The sequence below is a fragment of the Carica papaya genome, chromosome 4 (genome assembly GCF_054855325.1).
Source record: "Carica papaya isolate Zhongbai chromosome 4, ASM5485532v1, whole genome shotgun sequence".
Lineage (NCBI taxonomy): Eukaryota > Viridiplantae > Streptophyta > Magnoliopsida > Brassicales > Caricaceae > Carica > Carica papaya.
The window spans coordinates 4,600,251-4,621,268 of record NC_142312.1 but is presented as its reverse complement, the minus strand read 5'-3'; the positions used below and the strand labels follow the sequence as shown (position 1 = coordinate 4,621,268).

Sequence of the window (21,018 nt, the reverse complement as noted above, 5' to 3'; positions counted from 1 at the left end):
TTGGTGGCGCCATTTTTTCTTCTTTTTGGTAAAAATGGCAGTGCCATTATCGGTACCATATTCCTCTTACCTCTCATAAGAGATGGAACACAAATTCATAAACTCCAATTCATAAACAATACCTTCTAACTTAAGGGGAGTTGATGGAAAAAGTTACTTCTCACTATCACCAAGAAAGAAAATCTCATAATATTCCTCTCTTCCTCTCTAACACTCTTGTCAATTTTTAATGACACCATCCTCTATGAACAATAGCATGATCTTTGTATGCTTGAATACTAAAACAGGCTATACATGATACACAAATGATTTTACAATGTAAAAATGTAATAGACAACTATTATAACTGCATCTAAGCATGGATGTCCGGAGGAGTAACATCTGATATCTCAACAAGAACCTCTAGCAGCACTTAACCGCATTATTGCACGGTCAAGACTGACTTCATGACGATGCAACCCATGCCAAGCCTCACTAGAACCAAGCTTAGCTATCTGCATATGCAGTGCCTCCATGCTGACAAGAGGAGCTGTGGTAGGTCGCCCATGAGCACACTGCATAAGACACTTCTTCAGTTATTCAAAATGACCAAAAAAAAAATCTCTTTCAGACATCTCACACAAGCAGAAGATGTTTCAGGACATGGTTGAGATGCTTTCACCCTTCAGATTTCATTGGATTGGACCACTCCAGATTTGAAGGGTGAATACGTCAACCATGCTTCCTGAGAGCAGAGAGCATGTAATAATTTTTCTGCAGTCAATTGGCAGTCAACAACAACAGGTGTGGAAAGTTTTTCTTCTTTCAACTCACTTGGAAACAAAGTGATGTTCGTTTCAACTCGTCAATGATTAATGAACATTCTGACGGCAGCAGAGAATCTCCAAACATAATTGCACCTTAAAGCAGTATATTGAGAAAATAAGATAGTTTTCAACATATAATAAATTCTATGCATTCATATATGTGGATGATGGAGAATAAAAAGATACCACCATGGTTTCTCATGTAAGCATAACTTCTAACATTAAATAACCTCTCATCACATGCTAATCACGTGCATGGTTATTGTGGGCATTAATTAACCCTGTACCTCTGCATGCTTTAGAATTAAGAACTCGAAGCACAGATGGAGGTATCGTTGACGATCCATCTGTATCAGCCAGCTAAATTGCAAAATATGAGTTAGATGTTGACCAAAAAGTGTTAAAAGCTACAAGTCACATATTAAGTGAAGAAAGAGAGTCCCTGCTATGTTACCTGCTGAAGAAATTCCAGAAGATCTATATCAGTTAAGTTCACACCTAAAATGCAGGGCACCTATATGTCATCGTATAAAGATTGTACCAGTAAGCAAATAACTTGCATAGCAGCAAAAATTGGCAAAACATATTTCAATGAATGAACTGTGGAAGCAGATGGTCTTCTCTTTAAGATGTTTCAATCCAGAAAATTACTAAATAAATGATTTTAAAAAAAAATAAATGAATGAATTTAGAAAGTGAGTAAATCACCGCCAGAAGCATGACAATGTTTCGCTGCTTGTGGAGAACATTTAAGCTCCTGCTGAGGTGATTAAAACCATTAATGTGAGTAGAGTACAATAAGCATGATGTACACGGAGTAAGAAAAAGAAACAGTAGATCTCCTATATGACATTCAGATTGCAAAAAACTACATGATGCTCCTGAGCAAACATATCTCAATTCATTTCCAAATAACAAGGAAGTCTTAACTACGAATAGCAGTAAGCTTTTAGTTTTTTCATGCAGATACCACCAGACGTGAAAGGTTTGAAGATGAGAAAGAAGAATTACTTCTTGAAGGACTCCAAGCCTCGTACATGAACATTGCATATCCAACCCCAATCTTCTACATGATCATAATAATTCTGCAGTAATTGATACCCTATCTCTGGCAAAATCTGTTATTATATACATACCCGTTTTCAACTTATAAATCTTGGATCCCATTAAAAAGTTGAAGGGACAAGCTGAAATCAAAGGCTTAGAGGAACATGTTAAGTAGCATTAAAGAGAATTATACCAGCTCTTGTTCTGCATCCAAATAGGCAACTTTCTTCTCTTCCCCACATAAAACCTAAACAGTCAATTTCTCCCAGATGTTCAAAAAAAAAAAATAGAGGAAACAGGTCCACAAGTCTAAATGACTGAGAAATCTTACCTTCTGACGAAGTTCTTCAAGCCGAATCCTTTCATCTGCAGCGTGCTGTAAAGGAGACAAGATTAATTTGTTATAAAAAATAGCAACCAAAATTTTCAGAAGATTCTTTCTAGGTGAATGTGTGTCACTGTTCTGAAAGGCATGGTTCCATGGAAAAGCTTGGGTTTCCTAAGTGTAAATGCACATTTCTATTTTTATACTTTGGTAACATTTTTGGAGGTTGCAAACAGAAGAGTTTTTCACATATCTATTTAATGCCAGTCATGTGATAATTAAGTCATCACAACTATAATATTTGAAAACACCACCAGGTTCCCTTTTGAAGCCCACTTGTCTACAACAGTAAATCTGAAAAATTCAGATTTTATTCATTTCTAATCAATCACATTATCAGTAAGTATATCATCAGAAAGAATCAGAACATTTGAGATATAAACTGGATGAAACACGAAAAACCTCCTAAAAGAATAAGTGCGAGATCAATGGACCTGATCAATAACAGCAAGTGTTCCACCAGCGACAACTGGGATGAATTTCTTATCCAGCTGTTGCAGAACCTTGGCATCTTCAAGGCAGTTCCTACCAATAGATTCAGGAACTAATGAATCACCAGCAAGATGTTGCAAGAATCCCGCAGATATATCGAGCACCTTATCTTGATGATGAAGATTAAATGATTTATCTATGTTCTGTATGAAAAAAGAAGAGTGCTAGTGATCATTTATCAACTTGGAATCAGGACATCCATCGTGTACAAAATAAATGAACAAAATGTGCAAAAGCACTCAACTGTAGTCAGTGGACAGTTATCCCGCCACTTATTCCTTGAATTTAGTGAATCCTGTATTTCCACTGAAATGAAATTCAAACTGTAAAAATTTAGGTTCTATTAAATAAAAGCAAAATATTTAAAGAGGTGAGTAAATGTATCTCTTACTTTCTAATGTATAACTGCTTAAGGTTATCATGTATGTAGGATCTATGTGATGTAATAAGTGTATAAGTTCCCACAATTACTACATTCATAGCCCCAGTCAATGGTGAAAGACCTTTTTCGAGAACATATGATATACCTTCAACTGGAGCAGCTTCATGAGCTGGTGAATACAGGGACCTCCCACATCCATCAATGGTTCTCATCTCTGATGTGAGCTCCAGCTTCTTTGAATGAGGTCTTCCAGAGCGCGAATGAAATAGTGAACTTGTGTTCTAGTTGGCAACTTAAAATTTTGGTAAGCATAGAAGAAAGCAGTAATCTGCAGTACCTGGCACAACACGACACATCTTCTACCAAAGTTTGGTTCAGATGTAACTGACGCAAACCAGAACATTGTTGTTGGAGATGTCTTGAAATATCAGGCACTGCAAATTGTAAGAAGTCTTAGTCTTGTATCATTGTACTAAATCTTGAACAAAATAAATATCAAGAGCATCACCATGAGTAGAGGCATCTTCAAAAAAATGATCATCAGATTTCCTTACATCTATCATCGAACAATGATTTAAGGAGATAAAACCCCTCTTCTGCCTAAAAAATGGAGGAGCTGAATGGCTTCTTGTTATTTTTTCAAGTAACGGCTTTTGTTCACAGTCCCGATGTCTAAGCTCATCTCTTTGACTTTTGTGCTTGTCAATATCTCTGCAATTTTTGCTACTTGATTGATGCAACCAGTCTGTAAAATCAGCTAACATAGAAGGATTCCTGGTAGAAGATTTATAGGGTACTGTTTTTTCTTCAAGAAACTCACAGAAACCTTTCCTAGAGCCACTATAATCCTTCAAATCAAAGTAAACATTCATGCAACTTGAGGTGCATTTTCCTTGGTTTGTGCGCTTAGACATAGTATCATAATAAAATCTACAGTCATTTTCACTATCTACAAAATTCCTCAAGCAAGTCCCATCATACCATCCGGGGCTTCCTCCTAGTGCACCATTTCCAGTGAAATGTTTGGCCTCCCACCATTCAGACTGAAACAAAGGATCTAATTTTCCAGAGCAACATTCAGGACCTGATAAACCAGGACAAGGTTTTTTTCTCACTTGTGCATCTGAATCAAATTTCTCACCAGAAGAATGATCATTGTAAGATAAAAATGACTTTGCAGAAGCTCTTGAAATAAAATTAGAATCTACAGCCATGTCACCTTCTGTGATGAGTCTGGAATGTTGCCAAGCACATGATGACTCATCCTCCAACAAAGTCTTCGAGAAACAACTAAAATTCCTGTCCTTAACATCAACCCCTAGGATATTTGATTTTTTGTCAGAACAATCCGACTTCTTTTCAGTCAAAAGATTAATAGATGATTCAGATCCCTCCTCACTTGGAAATAAAGCCCCATCAAGTGGCAGGCTTCCTCGTAAAGTGCAACTACGCAAAGAAGGTTTTCCAATATCCTCACTGATCTCTGATCCATTGTCGAATTCATGAAAGTCAAAAGGTAAACCACCTCCTGATCCATTCTCCAAACTCTGCTCCACTTGAAAGGACTCATTAGTTGAGTGTGACCTTAAGATGTTGTCTTTGATTTGATGGTTGGATTTCCCTGCAGCAGCCAAATTATCCTTCAAGAAGTAACTGTCTGCTGATAGGTTGTCATCAGGCATGCACAGACAGTTCTCATTCTTTTGGGTCATTGAATCCCATGATTGGAAAGAATAGTAGTCCTGATCCAGAAATCCCACCTTAGTTAGCTGCCCCTTGAATAGCATAGCATCCTCGCAATTCTCCCAGCAAGAACTTCTTTCATGCTCCCTTTGAAATAAATGGTCATCATCCTTCATTAACTCATCCAAAGGAGAATACAGACTGGGAGTAGAAGTCTGATGATTTTCTATCTTGTGCTTCTTTCTTGTAGATTCTAAGCTTCGCCGCCAATCTGCACGCAAAATGACAAAAGGTCTACAAGCGTAAGCTGATAGAAACTTGAAACAAAAAAAGAGTACCACACAAATTTAATTTAATAACCATTACATGATTCGGAAATCTACATGATATTATTAAATCAGGCTAAGAACTGTTGGAAATAAATTGAAGATAAGAGGTTGTTACTGATGCAAAAATATAAACTTAAAGATAACTAGAGAGATATATTGAAAAGAAAAAATATATTATATTCAATCTGAATAGAATATTCTTACAGAACAATATACAGCCTATATATAGACAGCAAAAAATTTCCTATTAATTTTCCTATTGATAATTGTCTATTTATTTTATTTAATTACTATTAAATTCTGCTATTTAATTTTCTATTGTTTTATTTTAATTTTTCATAACTGTTCATTTTAAATTTTTTTGTAACTAACAATTTAATAAAATAAATTAATTCTAACAATCTCGCCTTTTAATTTATTTTCTTCGACATGCCGATCAGATTCCAGTTGTGTATGAACTTTTCTTTTGTCAACACTTTTGTGAAGATATCAGTCAACTGCAGATCTGTTCTATAAAAGTTGAGTTGCACTTCTTGGTGCTCGACTGCTTCTCGAATGTAATGATACTTGATAGCATTATATTTGATCATTTCACGACTAACTAGATTCTTACTAATTGGAATTGTTGATTTGCTGTCATAGAATATTATTGTTGGTTCATATTACTTCTCACTAATGTCATCTAGAATACATTTTAACCATATTGCTTGTGTGATAGCACGAACTGCTCCAATGTACTTAGCTTCAGCTGATGATAACGCCACTACGCTCTACTTTTTTTACGACCATGAACAAAGACCAAATCCCAGTGAAAAAGCATATTCTGATGTACTTTTTATGTCATCAACACATTCGCTCCAATAACTATCTGTATAACCGATCAATTTTTAGTTTTCTATTGGTTTATACCATATTCTATAATTTGTTGTACCTTTAATATATCTGAGTATTCTCTTTGCAGCTGTGAAGTTTAGTTTACTCAGGCTACTCATGAATCTTGATAATAGGCTAGCAGCAAACATTATGTCTGATCGTGTTGCAGTTAGATATAACAAACTTCCAACTAAACTCCTGTAGGTGGTTTCATCTGCCCTTTTTGCTCCATCGTCTTTTTTCAACTTTTCATTGGCCATTAAGGGAGTTGTAAATGATTTGTAATCTTGCATATTAAATTCCTCAAAATATTTTCTGCATAATTTTTTTGTGATATAAAGACATCTGTATCACCTTTGCATACTTCTATACCCAGAAAATAATGCAGATCACTCATCTCATGTCTCCATCATATCTTTTTTGAATTCTCTGAGCATTGTCTCATTGTTATCTGTGTAAATTAAATCATTAACATACAATGAGACAATTAGAATATCAGTACTTATTTTCTTGACATATAAAGTCAGTTCGCTCTTGCTTTTTTGAAATTCTTTCTACGTGAAGTATTTGTTTATCTCACTATACCATGCACTTGGTGCTTGCTTTAGGCCGTATAGAGCTTTCCTTAGCTTGTATACTTTGTTCTCTCCCCCTTCAACTAAAAATCTTTCTGGTTGTTCGACATAAATTTCTTCGTCAAGATAACCATTCAGAAAGGCTTATTTGATATTAAATTAATACAATCGCCAACCTTTTTGAGCTGCCAGAGCAATAATAGTTCTAATTGTTTCTAGTCTTGCTGTAGGAGCATAAGTCTTGTAATAATCTATACCATAACTTTGCTTGAAGTCTTTTGCCACGAGTCTTGCTTTATACTTCTGAATTGATCCGTTTGGATTCAATTTTGTCTTGTAAATCCATTTAACACCGATCACTTCACGATCTTCTGGTCGATCTACTAGCTCCCAAGTATTATTTTTCTCTATTATTTGGATTTCATATTCCACGGCTTTTATCCAATTTTGTTATTTCTCAGCTTCTTCAAAACTTTGTGGCTCAACTAGCGAGAAATTACATGACTCATAAATTTCTGCTAAACTTCTTACTCTTCTTGAAGCTGACTCTAGAGTAGTCGACTCTTCTCTAGCATTTCTACTAGAACTCAGACTTAAACTTGGACTAGAAGTTGAGCTTGAACTAAACTCATTTTATCTTGGAGTGCTATCTTGAGTAGTTTGTCCTCCCAATAAGATAATTGTTGCAAACAACTACTTTTCTTAAACCTTCTCATCTTCCCAATTTCAGGAAGCATTCTCCTCGAACACAACATCTCTATTAATAATCAACTTCTTCTCTAAATTGTACACCCTGTACCCTTTTGTATCATCAGCATAAGCCTGAAAAAATACATCTTTTACTTTTGTTATCAAATTTTGATCTATTTTTGGTTGGTACATGAGCATAACATATATAACCGAAAATCTTCATATGACTAATCACTAGCTTGACACCATTCCATGCTTCAATTAGAGTTCGATTTGGAAAAGATTTTGTCAGATTCATGTTCAAGATATAAATTTTTGTATTTATTGTTTCTGCCCAAAAAGTGTTAGGCATATTTTTCTCCTTCAGTATTGATCTAACCATTTCGACAATTGTGCGATTCTTTCTCTCAACGACACCATTTTGTTGATAAGCATATGTTGCTGTCAACTGTTTCCAAATACTGCATTCTTCACAAAAACTATCAAAGTTCTTCGAAGTAAACTAACCGCCTCAATCACTTCGTAAAACTTTAATTTTACGATCACTTTTATTTTCTACTATGGCTTTAAATCTCTTTAACACTTTAAACGTCTCTGAATTTTCTTTTAAAAAATATATTCATGTAATCCTTGAATAATCATCAACAAAAATTAAAAAGTACCATTTTTGGCCTTGTGAAGGTGTCTGCATCTTTCCACATATGTCAGTATGTACCAGTTCGAGTGGTGATCGTGCTCGCCAAGATCCTCTAGATGGAAAATATGTTCGATGTTGTTTGCCAAAGATGCATTCTTCACATGTGCTTGATTGTGTTAATAAATAGTAGACCTTGAACCATATTTTTGACTCTTAACAACTTTAGAGCATTATAGTTGATATGACCATATCTTTTATGCCATAAATCTAAGTAGTCAACAACTTTAGTTCATAATGTCATTTCTGAAGCATATTTTATTTGCAGCGAAAAATTTATGGACCTCTCCATATCAACTCTGGCAAGGAGATAATTATTATTTCGCCATTAAAAATTTTGCAACCTCCATCTTCAAAACGAACTGCATAACCATTTTGTAAAAATTATCCGATACTCAGCAAATTATGCTTCAGATCTGGCACTAATAGCACATCTCGAAGAAATTTAGGTCTCATATTAGTCTATACTGCAATACTGTCTTTGCCTTTAGCTTGAACCAGATGACCATTTCCCATGTACCTTGGTTTCGTATGATGCATCTATATCTTTGAATAATTTTTGGTTACCTGTCATGTGGTTTGTGCAACCACTATCCAGATACCAAATATCGTTCTTTTCTTCTATTGCAGTATGACATTTGAAGAAAATGTTTTCAAAATCTTCATTTTCTTTTATGAAATTTGTGCAATCATGAACTTGACTTCTACTTTTGCAGTATTTTGCGATATGATCGTGCTGCTTGCATTTGTTATAGTGTTTCTTCTTTCAACATCTCGACATACTATGATTTAATTTCTTACATACATCACACCACATATATGAACTTGAACCTGCTTTCCCTTCAGTTTGATTTTGTTGCTTCTCCATATTCTGTCTTCTTTTTTTCTGATAAATTCTTTGATTTGTCAAAGAAGTTTGAGTTCTAAAACTAGTGTTAAAGCACTTTCAACAGAGTTGCTCCCACTTTGTAATTTTCTTGCCTCGTGTGACTCCAACGAACTCATCAATTGTTAAATTGTAAGAGTAGACAAATCTTTCAACTTTTCAATTGCTGTAACAATATATTCATATTTTTCAGGTAAGCTAATTAAAAAATTTTCTACTACCTTTTGATCAGCAATTTCTTCACCAAAATTTCGCATCTGGTTCACGATCTAAATCACTTTCGAGAAATACTCCTTTATTTTTGCGGACTCCTACATTTGTAAATTTTGAAATTGTCTACGCAAGATCTACAACTTCACGGCAATCACCTTTGCAGATCCCTAAAATTCTTCCTGCAATATATCCTACGCTTTTTTTGATCTAATTACACTAATTATCCGAGAGAACAAACTCTCTGCACCACCTTATTGTATGAGAAACAAGGCTCTGACATCCTTCATCTGATCTTCCTCAAACTTCTTTGTTTTTGCTGGTATTAGTTGATGCCCAGCAACAAATTGAGAATAACCATTCTCGACTATATCTCACAACTTTTGTGATCGTACCAACGTTTGCATTTTTATCTTCCATACGTCATAATTTTCACCAAAAAATATGGGAACCATTGTCTTCGCCATACTTGCGCCAACACTTGAAGCCATCAATTGAAAATGTTTCTTCTTTCACGAACATGAATTCACTACTTCACTAATGTCCATTTTTGAACTAGGCTTTAATACTAGTTGTTGGAAATAAACTGAAAATAAGAAGTTGTTACCGATGCAAAAGTATAAAATTTAAGATAACTACATAAATATATTGAAAAGAGAAAATATATTATATTCAATCTGAATGGGATACTCTTACAAAACAATACACAGCTTATATATAGGCAGCAAAAAACCTCCTATTAATTTCCCTATTGATAACCTGCTATTTAATTTTTGTTATTTAATTTTCTGTTTTTTTTATTTTAATTTTTTATAGCTGCTCATTTTAAATTTTTCTGTAACTTACAATTTACTAAAATAAATTAATTCTAACAAGAACAACATCAAATTGGAGAATACCTTCCACGTGCATTTCAGCTTGTTTTCTAATAGTACCTGGACGGTCAAAGGATCCTACAAAAATATCTTAAAAAGTTAAGAACAAACTGCCATTATATCGAGATGTAAATTTGGAACAAGTAAATATTTATAATGAGAGTATACCAATAGCTAAATTTTCCCTCCAGATGTGCTCAATGGTCTTCTTGATCAAGGAGAGTACTGGTTTCCAGTCCTGGCATATAATATAACATAAATACAATATAGAGAGAGAGGGCCAGGGGTTGTCAAAGTTTAAACCTTCCAAACAATTTGTCTGAACAGCATATACAGTAATCGAAGATCTTAAAGATATTAAAAACTCTTTTATAATGAGACTTTACCAGCATTTGCTATCATGTTGCTCTGCTATAAAAGAATTAGTAGCGAACGTGTTTGACCATATACCATGCTTGACGAACATAAATAATATCCTAGACTGTTATATTATCTGAAAATCTAATATGTGATTACCCAATAAATGTTTTAAATGTGCTTATTATCTTCATTATGCTTGCAATTCCTTATGTCTTATAAAAGAATATCCCAGTAGTTTAAACTATAACTACAAGGTTTCTACTTCCTTCTTTGGTGATAGAAAGGTTCCTGCTTGGATAGCTATAATAGTTCATCAAGGTTCCAATCTAATGAAACTATCATATCCTAAATCGAGCACTAAAAAGTTGGCCTTTACCACATCCAGAAAAAGTTTTGCCCTACTTCCACCAGAAGTCGGCATCAATTGTAGAGCGGAAGTGAGAGAAAATATAATTCAAAGTCCTCAAAACACTTGTCAAACTTAGTGCACCTTTGATTTTTAAATAAACTTTCCTTAGCAATACAAAGCAAGATTGTCAAATTAACTTGTGCACCACTGATGTTTAAAATGAATATTCCTTCCCCACGCAAAGCAAGGTTCAACTGCAGCTCTAAGGGAGCAAACCACCAGAACTATTCAAATTTTGGTATGCATGAATTATATCATGATTCACATTAAGAAGAAAACCATTACCTTAAACTCAGCACAAGCCTTTGAAGCTTCAAAACTCAGATCATAGAGGGATTGAGGACAGATCAAATTTAAAATATAGGCAGGAATAGCTTGAGGCCTGCTTCTTTTCCCTTTTAAAGACCCGTCATTACCATTCCATGGGCTCAAACACTCGAAACTAGCAGCCAAGTGATTTAGCAATTTATGAATTGGACCTTTACCAACAAGCCTTGAATTGATATCTGTCAGCATCAAGGTATAAAACCAATGCATGAAAAAACACGCTCTCTTATTCCCTGGTTCCCCCCGGCAAAAAGTTTAGCACGTAAATCAGAATTAAAATAGATGCAGGAACATGGATACAGACATACTGAAAGACCTGCACACAGAGAAAAAAAAAATCTTTTTTTTTAACATGTCCAATGGACATTTCATGACAATGTAAAGAACAGAGACGTTAGTTATTTCTCACTTTTATTTTTGAGAAATAGTTATTTTTCCCTTTAGCAAAGCAAATCATTCTACCTTGGCAGCAAAAGCATTTGTAGGACCAGATATGCATCCAGAAAGCTTCAATAAGCCATCACTAGCATTCACTTCCACTAGAGAATTCAAATCCTCAACCCCAAAACCCTTCATCAATAGTGATAATGGAGAGGATGAAGGATGCGTACTCAGAAGCTCCTGATCGCTTAATTTAGTGAACGAATAATATTATAAATAAACCTCAAAAGCAGAAAAAGCACCAAATTAAATATGTCCAGGGATGGCACCTTTCAATATCAACCACATTGAAGGAAACCTTTGAATGTACAAGCGCAATTCGAAGTACGCATTTTTTCACAGAATGTAAGACCTTCTTGGGACTTCAAATTAGTAGTGGCAAAATAAAAGCACAATAAAATCAGTAAAGAGCATTTTGAGTATCCTCTGGTTAAGACAGCTAAGAACTACTTTAACTTAAATTATAAACCTCAAAACATTAAAAAAGAAAAAAAGCTGGGTGGAAAGGGAACCTGGACTGCATATATTTCCTCCGAACTGGTTGGTTATAAAATAAATCACGAACAACAACTGCAAGTAGCCAAGTCATGATTAATGCTAAAACCAAGATGAGTACAAAAAGATTTATCTATAAAAAAGATATTTTAATTTTTGAACAATTTAAATGTTCTCCCAAGCAAGAACATCCAGAACCAACAGCATGCGGAAAGGAAACTAATGGAGAGAAGAAATAATAGGATAAACTAAGCTGATTTTAAAAATAAATAGTTTTTACAAACTTCGAAAATTCACTAGTGCAACATAAATTAATTTAACTGGTTAACCAAAACTGACCACTTTTTATGACCTTCAGAATTTACGACAATAATGCACTTTATACACAGATCTCCTCAGTGGTACATTTTTATAAATAGTAATCTAAAGACACTGGGATCTAAGCACACATGTCATTTTTGAAGTCAATATTTACCTAGATGATGTTTTCCCATTTTAATTTACCATGCTAGTAGAAAATAAATGCAGATTAACTTTTAAAAATCAACTTGTAACATAGACAAAAAATACACAGTACTTCATCCCACAAAATTAGATTAGGCCTCAAAAAAACTTGACCAAAATATATAACATAATTCATTGAATAGATTGTAACAAAAAACACTGAGATTAATCTGTAATAAGGACTGTAGTAGATAATTAGCTCAAGATATATTCCTAACATAATAATGCTTCACTTAAAAGGCAATGATATAGAGCACTCTGTCATAGAGACACAAACATCACAATAAGCATCAAATTTATTCACAATAATGGATATCAATCATATTTACATCATTACTCACACATCAAAATGCATATTCGCTATATTTTAGTACATCCCAAGCTAAATATTTTCTCACTTTCAGGTTACAATAGCATTATGCAATAGAAAACAGAACAGTGGATGGTCAAAAGACAAAGAAATAAACAAATAACATGAACATATCATCAATCTAAGATGTAATTGATGCATTCTCATGAAAGTACCCCCCAAGATAATTTCTCAGTTCTCACCTGTTGTGCCTGCATCTTTTCTGTCATCATCAATCCCAAGATACAAACACTTTGATCCCTGAAAAGCATGGTGGACAATTTAATTACATTCAACTTCACCTGAAAACCAGTGACGCATGAATCAGGATGTGCAGGAAAACAACAGCCAATACCTTCATAATTTTACGGTACCCGTTTGGCTTCCCACTAGCTTTTGTTACAATCTCCAACAATGAGATATCAGAAATAGATGCCAATGATTCTCCCCGGAAGCCAAAAACCCCACAAGTAGCATCCGTATCAGCCAAACTCCAAAGCTTTGATGTAGCTGCTGACACCGGAAAAACATCACTCGGGTTCATCTTCGTATAACATTCAACTATTGTGCACGCCTCATTTATTCAAGTATGCCACGTGTAATCCTCCCATATACTAATGATATTTAGCTATGCCCATTCCAACTATTGTTATGCAATTGCCCCTAATAATACACGTTCCTGTTCCTTTTAATCGTATTTAGTGGGACATTAACGATGACAAATGCTCCAAATTTTCTGTAGCTTAATGACGTAAAACATGCTCTAGCATTCAGTAAACTTCTCTTCATGATGCAATTACAGGCAATCAACATAAATACATAGGAAAAACTGACCCATGGTTTAAGCAAACAACACTAACTAACATTTCCAAGTATGTTAATTTTCTTCCTATATGTATGTTCAACAATCATAACTTAGATGAAAAGCAATCCTTGAAAAATAGTAATAATACTACTAGAGACTGCCCTGACATATACTATGCCGGATAAGCAAAAGAAAGTTTTAGAACAACCCGTCTGCATATATCAGCTCCCAGAAAGTTCCATCTAAAAGAACGGACTGAGTGAAAATTTTACATACCATATCTTTCTCCCACAATTGCCAATCCATCTCGAGAAATTCCAGATCCTGAAAACATGTATATAGGATGGAACTCAGTGTGGAAGTAGCACATGCAATGAAATCCACAATTACCTCTAAGGATAGTCCTACATACCATTATCCACCACTTTTACATAGCAGTTACCAACACCTACAAGGACTGATAACTGAAATCAACATATAAATGTAAGTTCACAGACGCTTAACTTTCTTCATCAACAAAGCGTGTCCATCCTTGTATTTTATAGAGCAATAAGATCAAATCAAATGCTAAGAAGGAAACTAAAATCCGGGGGCACTTTATCACCTTTGTTGCACCAGCATCCAGGCTATTAAAAACCAGCTCTTCCACAACCCTGGTCAGATCAGACAAAACAATGCCAGAACGCATAGAATTACGGGCAGCCTCCGGCAAGGGCTTAATGCTCGTCATTTTAGAATTAAGAACTGGAAATATTTAAAAAAGAAATTAAGTCGTTAAGAAGATTTCCACTGATGAACAGTACAAGAAAGAAAAATCGCAAACCATTTTCCTGTGAAATACTTTTCACTTAAATAAATCTTTTATATAAAATCGCCAATAAGAAGTCAGCATTCTTTTTAAAAAAATTAACATTTCGTATCACCTGCACCTGCTCCAAACGCAAAACCCTGGACAAGGAGAAATGCTCTGTCTTGTATAGTCGTATTACTTTCAAAGGAAAAAAGTTGTGCATGCAAATTATAAGACCTTTTTTGCTCTTTGCAACTAAAATGGAAAACGTAAAAAGCTTTGGAATTCCATTCCCTTTTCTTCCCACTTTCTTAGGAACCAAACAAGGAAATGTCCTCGCAAACATTCTCAAAAAAACGAGCAAATATATACGCAGATTATATAGAAAGAAACGTATTTGGTTTAGTTACCAGAGTATGCAAATTTCCCGCTAGGGTTTAAGGTTTTGGCGAGCGTCGACGTGCCATATGTAGAGGAGCAAGTAGAAACAAGTTCAGTTTCCTGGTGCTCTTCTAATTCCCACTGAGACCTGAAAAGAGAAGGCGGTTTCCCAGGACGATGCTAACGTACGCCGCACGCTTAACCTTCACGCTGTAAGCTCTCGAGCAGAGCTGGCGTGGCGAGTTGACATTGAGTGAGCATTTGATTGGTCACACGTGTCGAGAACTTAGTTTCCGGAGCAAAGGTGATTGATTGACACGTGGCGACATTAATAAAACGTTGTCCAGATAACTTAAATTAAATTAAATAATATCCTCGTTTTTTTTAATTTTGAAGTTTTATCCCGTTAACGGCCGTGACTTTTATTGGCTGGCGGGACATCGCCGATTACCGCCCGTCACCGACGCGCTGGCCGCGGCGAAATAAAGCCACTGAAGAGGAGTTGGGTTTTTGGTTCTTACCAAATTGACATTAATTATTAGTATTATTATTATTATTTAGTAAATTATAATTAATTTTTACTTTATGTGATAATATTTTATATATTTATTAAATCATTTTTATTTAAATATAATACTTTACAGATTTTGCTTAATTAGTTAAATCTTAATTTTTTAATAAAAATTTGATTTTGTTTTTCTATAAGAAATTAAACTGTTATTTATATTTTTTTTATATAAAATAATTATAATTTTTAAACTATTTTTCAAAAAAGTAAATATTTTTTTCTTTAAAAAAAATAAAATTTTCATATAAATGACTTTTTTTATTTGAAGCTGAGAGAGGTAATACAGTAGTGTGATTTGTGTTCTGAGCTTCTAGAATCAGAACCAATCCAAATCTTCTTTTTTTTTTCTGACGTTTAAATTTTATATAAAATTAAAATGGATTTTTACAGTGATAGAAAAAAGAAAATGTTAAGAACTAACAAAAAAATATATAAATAAATAAAACAAGATCTTCTATTCACCACCTGGATTTCTTCCTCTCTCTCTCTCTCTCTCTCCATTTCTCCATCTCTGCGCACAAACCCTAATTTCCAGTTGCCGTTTCTCTATATTCCTCCCTTTCTCTGTTCATCAAACACAGAAAAAACGATCAGGTATTTTTTAACATACAACGCTTTCCTCATAAATGATGGAAATTCAACTCTTTAAGCCAACTCTGTTTTGATTTATGTTCTTGACTATACGTCGTCGGCATGAAGTCCAATCCGATTTGCATAATTCGATTGAATCTAGCTATTTGCATTCTTGATTAACGTTAATTTCGATGTGATTCTCAGTCTTCGGTTGTGAATTTTGTGCTGTCGAGGAATCTGGGAGTTTGAAATACTTGGAGCATGTGATTGTTTTGCATGTGCTGGATTCTGGTTTTGTCTTTTGATATTTTTGCTTATGTCGCTGGTGTGAATTTTAATCATGGTTTTTGGTGTTTGCCGAGAAGGTGAATGAAACTTGAGGCTTGCATTTTAGCTTATCTTATCTGCTTCTATATGATGTTAGATCAAATTACTCTTGTGATCACACATTGATATAGCTGAATTGACGTCTCCTGCTTTATCAGGAATTTAAATGAGTTGAAATAGTGGTATTAGATCATATACTGTTCTATTTCGGGGCCTTATCAACGACCAAGGAAGGATCAATCAGTTCTTATTTAATTTAAACAGAATTGATTCGACAAATGTTGGTCTTGAGAGGGAAATAAGAAAAGAAAAACTGAACTTCACTTGCCTTCGATCGGGATTTGCTGAGAGATTTAAATTCCTATTTTGTATTTGGTTATGGATTTTTTTTCTTCCTCGTATGAGTTTAGATATGTTTTGATGCTAAATCTGCTCTTGTCTCTCTTGTTGTAGTGTTAACGGGATTGAACTGGCTGTACCACCCATGTAGAGGTCTATTATCAGTCTATAAGAGCTCAATAGATAGTAGGAAGAGAACATAATGGAGGCTAACGTTTGTGACATTAATCACTTGGATGCTGATGTCCTTCTACCTCCGCGGAAGCGTCTACTTGCTGGATTCAAGAAGCAGACTTCGGATGGGAATGGTGCTCTGAGTCCTGCTGTGCTTGCTTCTTCTACATCTTCTTCTACTTCTCCATCTTGCGAATTTGACACCCATCTTAACATTCTATTGGCTTCTCATTTAAACAACCCAAAACATACACCCAAGGAGCTTGTAGAAGCATCAAGATCAGCAGCTGTAGCTGCTGTTCAGGCTGCACAGGATGCAAGAGCTGCTGCTGATGAGAAGGCAGCAATTGCAGCAAAAGCAGTGATTGCAGCTAGGAATGCTTTAGATTTGGTTGCCTCCTTTTCTGAGGAGGGAGTTTCCAAGGAGAGATGCCTGAAAAAGAACAAGCTGAAAAAGCATGTCCCTGTTCAGCTTTTGTATACAAAGCACCAACCTATTGAGAATCATGGGACTGATGAAGAATTAGCTCGTAGGTTGCATCGAGCCATAAATAGCTCCCCTAGAATCTCAAAGCATTCTCCAAATCCTGAATTGAAAGGCCATAAGCATAAGAAGCTTAAGAATTCACCTCCTTATGAAAAAGCTAGCATTTCCGATGTGGGTTTGGTGTTGGAAAGAAGCCCAGCTTCGATGTCTAATGAACATGCTGGTGCAGGAGAGGAGAATTCTGAAAGCTCCAGCCAAGGGGCACGTGCAATTAAAGCAGATGAGAAGGGATCAAAATACGAAAAAGATAACCAATTAGAATTGGACATTGTGGAGGCAGAATCAAGTCACTCGAAGGAGAAAATATGGGAAGAAACAAATTCGCCAGGTAGAAGGAGGGGAAGAGTGAAACTTAAAAAACTGCCATTAAGCATTTGTACCTATAGGGATCAAGGGAATCCTAAGGAAGAGATGGTCGGTAAAAGCTCTCTTTTGACTCAAAAGAACACAAGCAAACCCACTGCTACTGGTATTCCCTTGTTTTCCCTGCAGCCTTCTACTGATGGTGCACTTCCAATTGAGGCAACACCGACATGGAAATGCCAGGAGTTCAAGGCTCCAGCATGTATCAAGCAAAATAAAGTAATGCAGTCATAATCTTCCACCATATCACAGCAACAGGTGCCTCATGGTTGAAGTTGATAGCAGAGGTAGGACTTGTGATGGTCTTTTTTATAGGACCGGCTTCATTTGATTTATCTTTTTTCTGCTTACCGTGGTTTTGTAATGGAAGTTAAACTGACAAAATTGTATATTTTTAAACGTTTAATTGCCTGCATCCATACTTCATATTTCAAGTAGCCCATTGCTTGAAATTGGAACAAAGGTTGGAGTTTCGACTGACAGAGGGATGCAGTGCATTAGGTGCTACCTTGCTGTTTCCAGCATATTCACCCTGCTCTTTAAGCAGCTGGAATATGTACAAAAATAATGTAGTCCTTTGGGTTTGTGTTTTGATAAATTGATTTTTTAGCTCTTGTTCGTGCTTATGTTGAAACTCAAGCTGCTAGCTGTACGGGATTGAAACAGTGCTTAATAGAAACACAAAGGAGTCTTCCTTCCTTGATATAAAATTCTTAGTAGGAATGCAGGCTTATTTAACATCTAAAATGAATGGACTGAAACAATTTTCTGTCTTCCATAGCTTGTGTATTGAGAATCCGAGCTGTAGCCATTTCTCGATTTATTCTACCCTTTGCTCCACATAATTCTTTCCTCCCATGGGAAATAATGGCATTTGAATTTCAGCTTTCTGTTTTTCTTGTTTTCTTTCTGTCTGTTACTTTACTATTAAGTGATTCTTGATTGTTTCATTTGTTTATAGCCATAGTTTTTTCTTGGAAAAAATTTGTGTTTATAACCACAGTTACAACTTGTAACATGAGCTGGTATCATGGTGAAATGTTTTGTGAGAATGGTAAACAGGTTGTCTCTCAGGAGTTGGCAATGTGGAGTTGATGATGCCGGAGTGGCTGATAATAATAGAAGATGTATATGTAATTGATCCCTGTATCGGTGACTGGTCGCTTTTTGTACGGCTCTGTTGCAGATGAGGCTTTTGTCACGTAGAAGGTTAGTGAGTTACAATGGCTGGCTGGCTATTCGCATTTACTTCGGCTTAAACAAGGTGGAATCCAATCATGTTGAGAAAATGCAAGAAAATTGTTTGGAGATTAGACTTTGAAGAACAAAAATGGTTGTGCGGGTATAAACTAACTGGTAAATTACAGTTTCTATACAGTTTGTAATTTGAATTTTATGATTTTTATACGGTTTTTTCTTTCAAGATTATTATTTTTCTAAGTAATATTTTTCTTGAAAGTTGAATAAAATTTTTTTTTGTAAAACGATAAAGATTTAAAACACAATACATAACACGAAATTCTACATATGGGTGGTGATGTTGCAGGAGGATGATTAAGGTTTGGTAATCGTTCCGGTATCTAATCTTTTCAAGTTTGGCACAATTTACTTTCTTAATATTATTTTTTCATTTGTTTGGATGGGGTTTGGGTGATCCCATACTCAAATGTTTTAGGCTGTTTCCTAAAATAATAAAATGACTAATAGTAATGGTAAGTAAATATATGAACTTCTAACTTCTAATTCTTATGAAATAAAAAATAACAAATAAAATATATAAAAATAATATTTTAGTTCAAAGTTTTATAATTGTTTTTCAAGTAATACACTTTTGTGAAATATTTAAAAGTTTAAGTTTATGGTTTTATAATTGAAAATATGATTAAAGTTGATTTTATCATACATTAAATTATTAAAATATGATTAATTTTTATATATCAAATAACTAAAATATTTATTAATTTAAACTAAACACAATGTTATAGTCATTCATATTAAAATAATAAAAAAAATTTATTAAAATAAATAAGAGATAGGTTTTGAAAGTTGAATTGTTGTATTAGCTGAGCTTGATTATTATGACTAATTTTTCTTTTTTCTTTTAAAGAATCGTTTGAAGAAAAGTAGTCTTTATGCCATTTGAACTTATTTAAAATGCTGTGCAATTATGTTAGCATTAAATATAGCTTTGTATTTAAGATGATAACTTCTAACTTTGCAAAATTTCAAGCAAATAGGATAATTTTTTTAATAAATTATTAAATTATATATGTAACAGTTCGGAACTAAAATGAAACAAAATCATAAATTAAATGCGGAAGCGGAATAATAGAGTTAGGGTTTATATTTGTTACACAATAATTTTAAATATCCAATAAAACTACATGAATATTTCTTCTAAAAGAACAAACGAAAATCAAAAAAATAAACAAAAAGTAAACAATTGAGTATTTTAGAACGACCTTCACTAGTTTTTGAATGAGTCCGGATGGTGGTTCACAACCCTCTTTTTAATAAGGATCTGAGTCTTGGTTCTCTTGATCTGAAATAGTTAATGAATGGGTGAACTACATTATCTCAGTACAAATATTACACCACTCACCAATACAGAAAATGAAAGTTGGTAAAAATTAAAAAAATAATCAATGGAGCTCTTAACTAAGTAAATTCATTTATTATAAGTAAAATCATTTATTGCATATTTATCGTTATGAGATTTTCAAAACCGACATATAGAGATAATAGCTCAACAACATCATAATCTCATATTCAAATAAATAAGAATAACAACTTTCTCTTTTTATTTGCGTACTGGTATTCATGAGAGTCAATAAGGATGTTCCACTACACATGAACCAACATCCAACCTTATTAATTAACCAGTCGTCCTCATACTACGTCTGATATGAGCGTAAAAAATACTATCACTCAATACCCTGTCTAGTATGAGGGTGAAACGGGTCATCCTCATACCCTGTCTGGTGCACTAAAGTATCAATTCTCGATACCCCATCTGGTATGATGCGACGTTCACGGTAGAGTTTTCTATGTACCCGGTCTGTCCACCATCTCTCAAGATATCAAGTAAGAATATTATTCATTCATTCATTCACTTAACCAATTAATTTTTCATTTACATTTAATTTTTAGTTTCACAATTTAACCGTAAATCAGTTCAAGACAAACAATACGTGCATCAAGAAAACACAATTGAATCATTTTACTAATTCCAGTATATTATCATGCATTTAAAGCTGTAAAATAACAATCGATTAAACATGACAACGATAATAAATAATCGATTCTGACTCCATTAGTAACATGTAATTAATTCTCCAA

General features: G+C 34.4%; 2 protein-coding genes across 7 annotated transcripts; one reads left to right on the top strand and one right to left on the bottom strand.

Annotated features, from left to right (window-relative positions):
* Positions 1-144: 144 nt before the first annotated feature.
* MLH3 (MUTL protein homolog 3) lies at positions 145-14,992 on the bottom strand. 5 transcript variants are annotated; one of them, XM_088217501.1, is made up of 27 exons: positions 14,818-14,992; positions 14,222-14,361; positions 14,030-14,081; positions 13,894-13,941; positions 13,168-13,322; positions 13,016-13,073; positions 11,977-12,034; positions 11,734-11,826; positions 11,486-11,651; positions 11,324-11,339; positions 10,982-11,202; positions 10,096-10,165; positions 9,952-10,005; positions 3,621-5,066; positions 3,450-3,546; positions 3,258-3,358; positions 2,975-3,036; positions 2,673-2,873; positions 2,185-2,229; positions 2,047-2,100; positions 1,818-1,924; positions 1,515-1,566; positions 1,261-1,320; positions 1,094-1,166; positions 814-899; positions 662-724; positions 415-554 (listed from the first exon to the last, which is right to left on the bottom strand). In XM_088217501.1, the coding sequence occupies exons 2-26, from the start codon at positions 14,345-14,347 to the stop codon at positions 665-667; spliced, it is 3,561 nt and encodes a 1,186-aa protein (XP_088073627.1). In that variant the 5' UTR covers positions 14,348-14,361; positions 14,818-14,992; the 3' UTR covers positions 415-554; positions 662-664. The 5 variants fall into 5 exon arrangements, 4 of the variants coding, with proteins under 4 accessions (XP_088073625.1, XP_088073626.1, XP_088073628.1 ...); XM_088217499.1 differs by lacking the exon at positions 662-724 and having other exon boundaries at positions 145-554; positions 14,818-14,989; XM_088217500.1 differs by lacking the exon at positions 662-724 and having other exon boundaries at positions 145-554; positions 1,515-1,563; positions 14,818-14,989.
* A 798-nt stretch (positions 14,993-15,790) lies between these two features.
* On the top strand, positions 15,791-19,107 carry LOC110822401 (uncharacterized). Of its 2 annotated transcripts, XR_002541252.2 has the most exons (3): positions 15,791-15,950; positions 16,710-17,966; positions 18,742-19,107. XR_002541252.2 is itself a non-coding variant. In XM_022052514.2 (2 exons), exon 2 carries the CDS (start codon positions 16,798-16,800, stop codon positions 17,911-17,913), a length of 1,116 nt encoding a protein of 371 aa, XP_021908206.2. In that variant the 5' UTR covers positions 15,791-15,950; positions 16,710-16,797; the 3' UTR covers positions 17,914-18,293. The 2 variants fall into 2 exon arrangements, 1 of the variants encoding a protein (XP_021908206.2); XM_022052514.2 differs by lacking the exon at positions 18,742-19,107 and having other exon boundaries at positions 16,710-18,293.
* Positions 19,108-21,018: the final 1,911 nt, after the last annotated feature.

Excerpts from the sequence above, each read along its gene's own strand:
- MLH3 (XM_088217499.1), bottom strand. The coding sequence starts at position 14,347 with ATGACGAGCATTAAGCCCTTGCCGGAGGCTGCCCGTAATTCTATGCGT. Across the intron at positions 10,006-10,095 it reads GAGGGAAAATTTAGCTATTG|GATCCTTTGACCGTCCAGGT; the intron begins GTATACTCTCAT and ends ATATTTTTGTAG. Across the intron at positions 1,567-1,817 it reads GGCTTGGAGTCCTTCAAGAA|CAGGAGCTTAAATGTTCTCC; the intron begins GTAATTCTTCTT and ends TAATCACCTCAG.
- LOC110822401 (XM_022052514.2), top strand. The coding sequence starts at position 16,798 with ATGGAGGCTAACGTTTGTGACATTAATCACTTGGATGCTGATGTCCTT.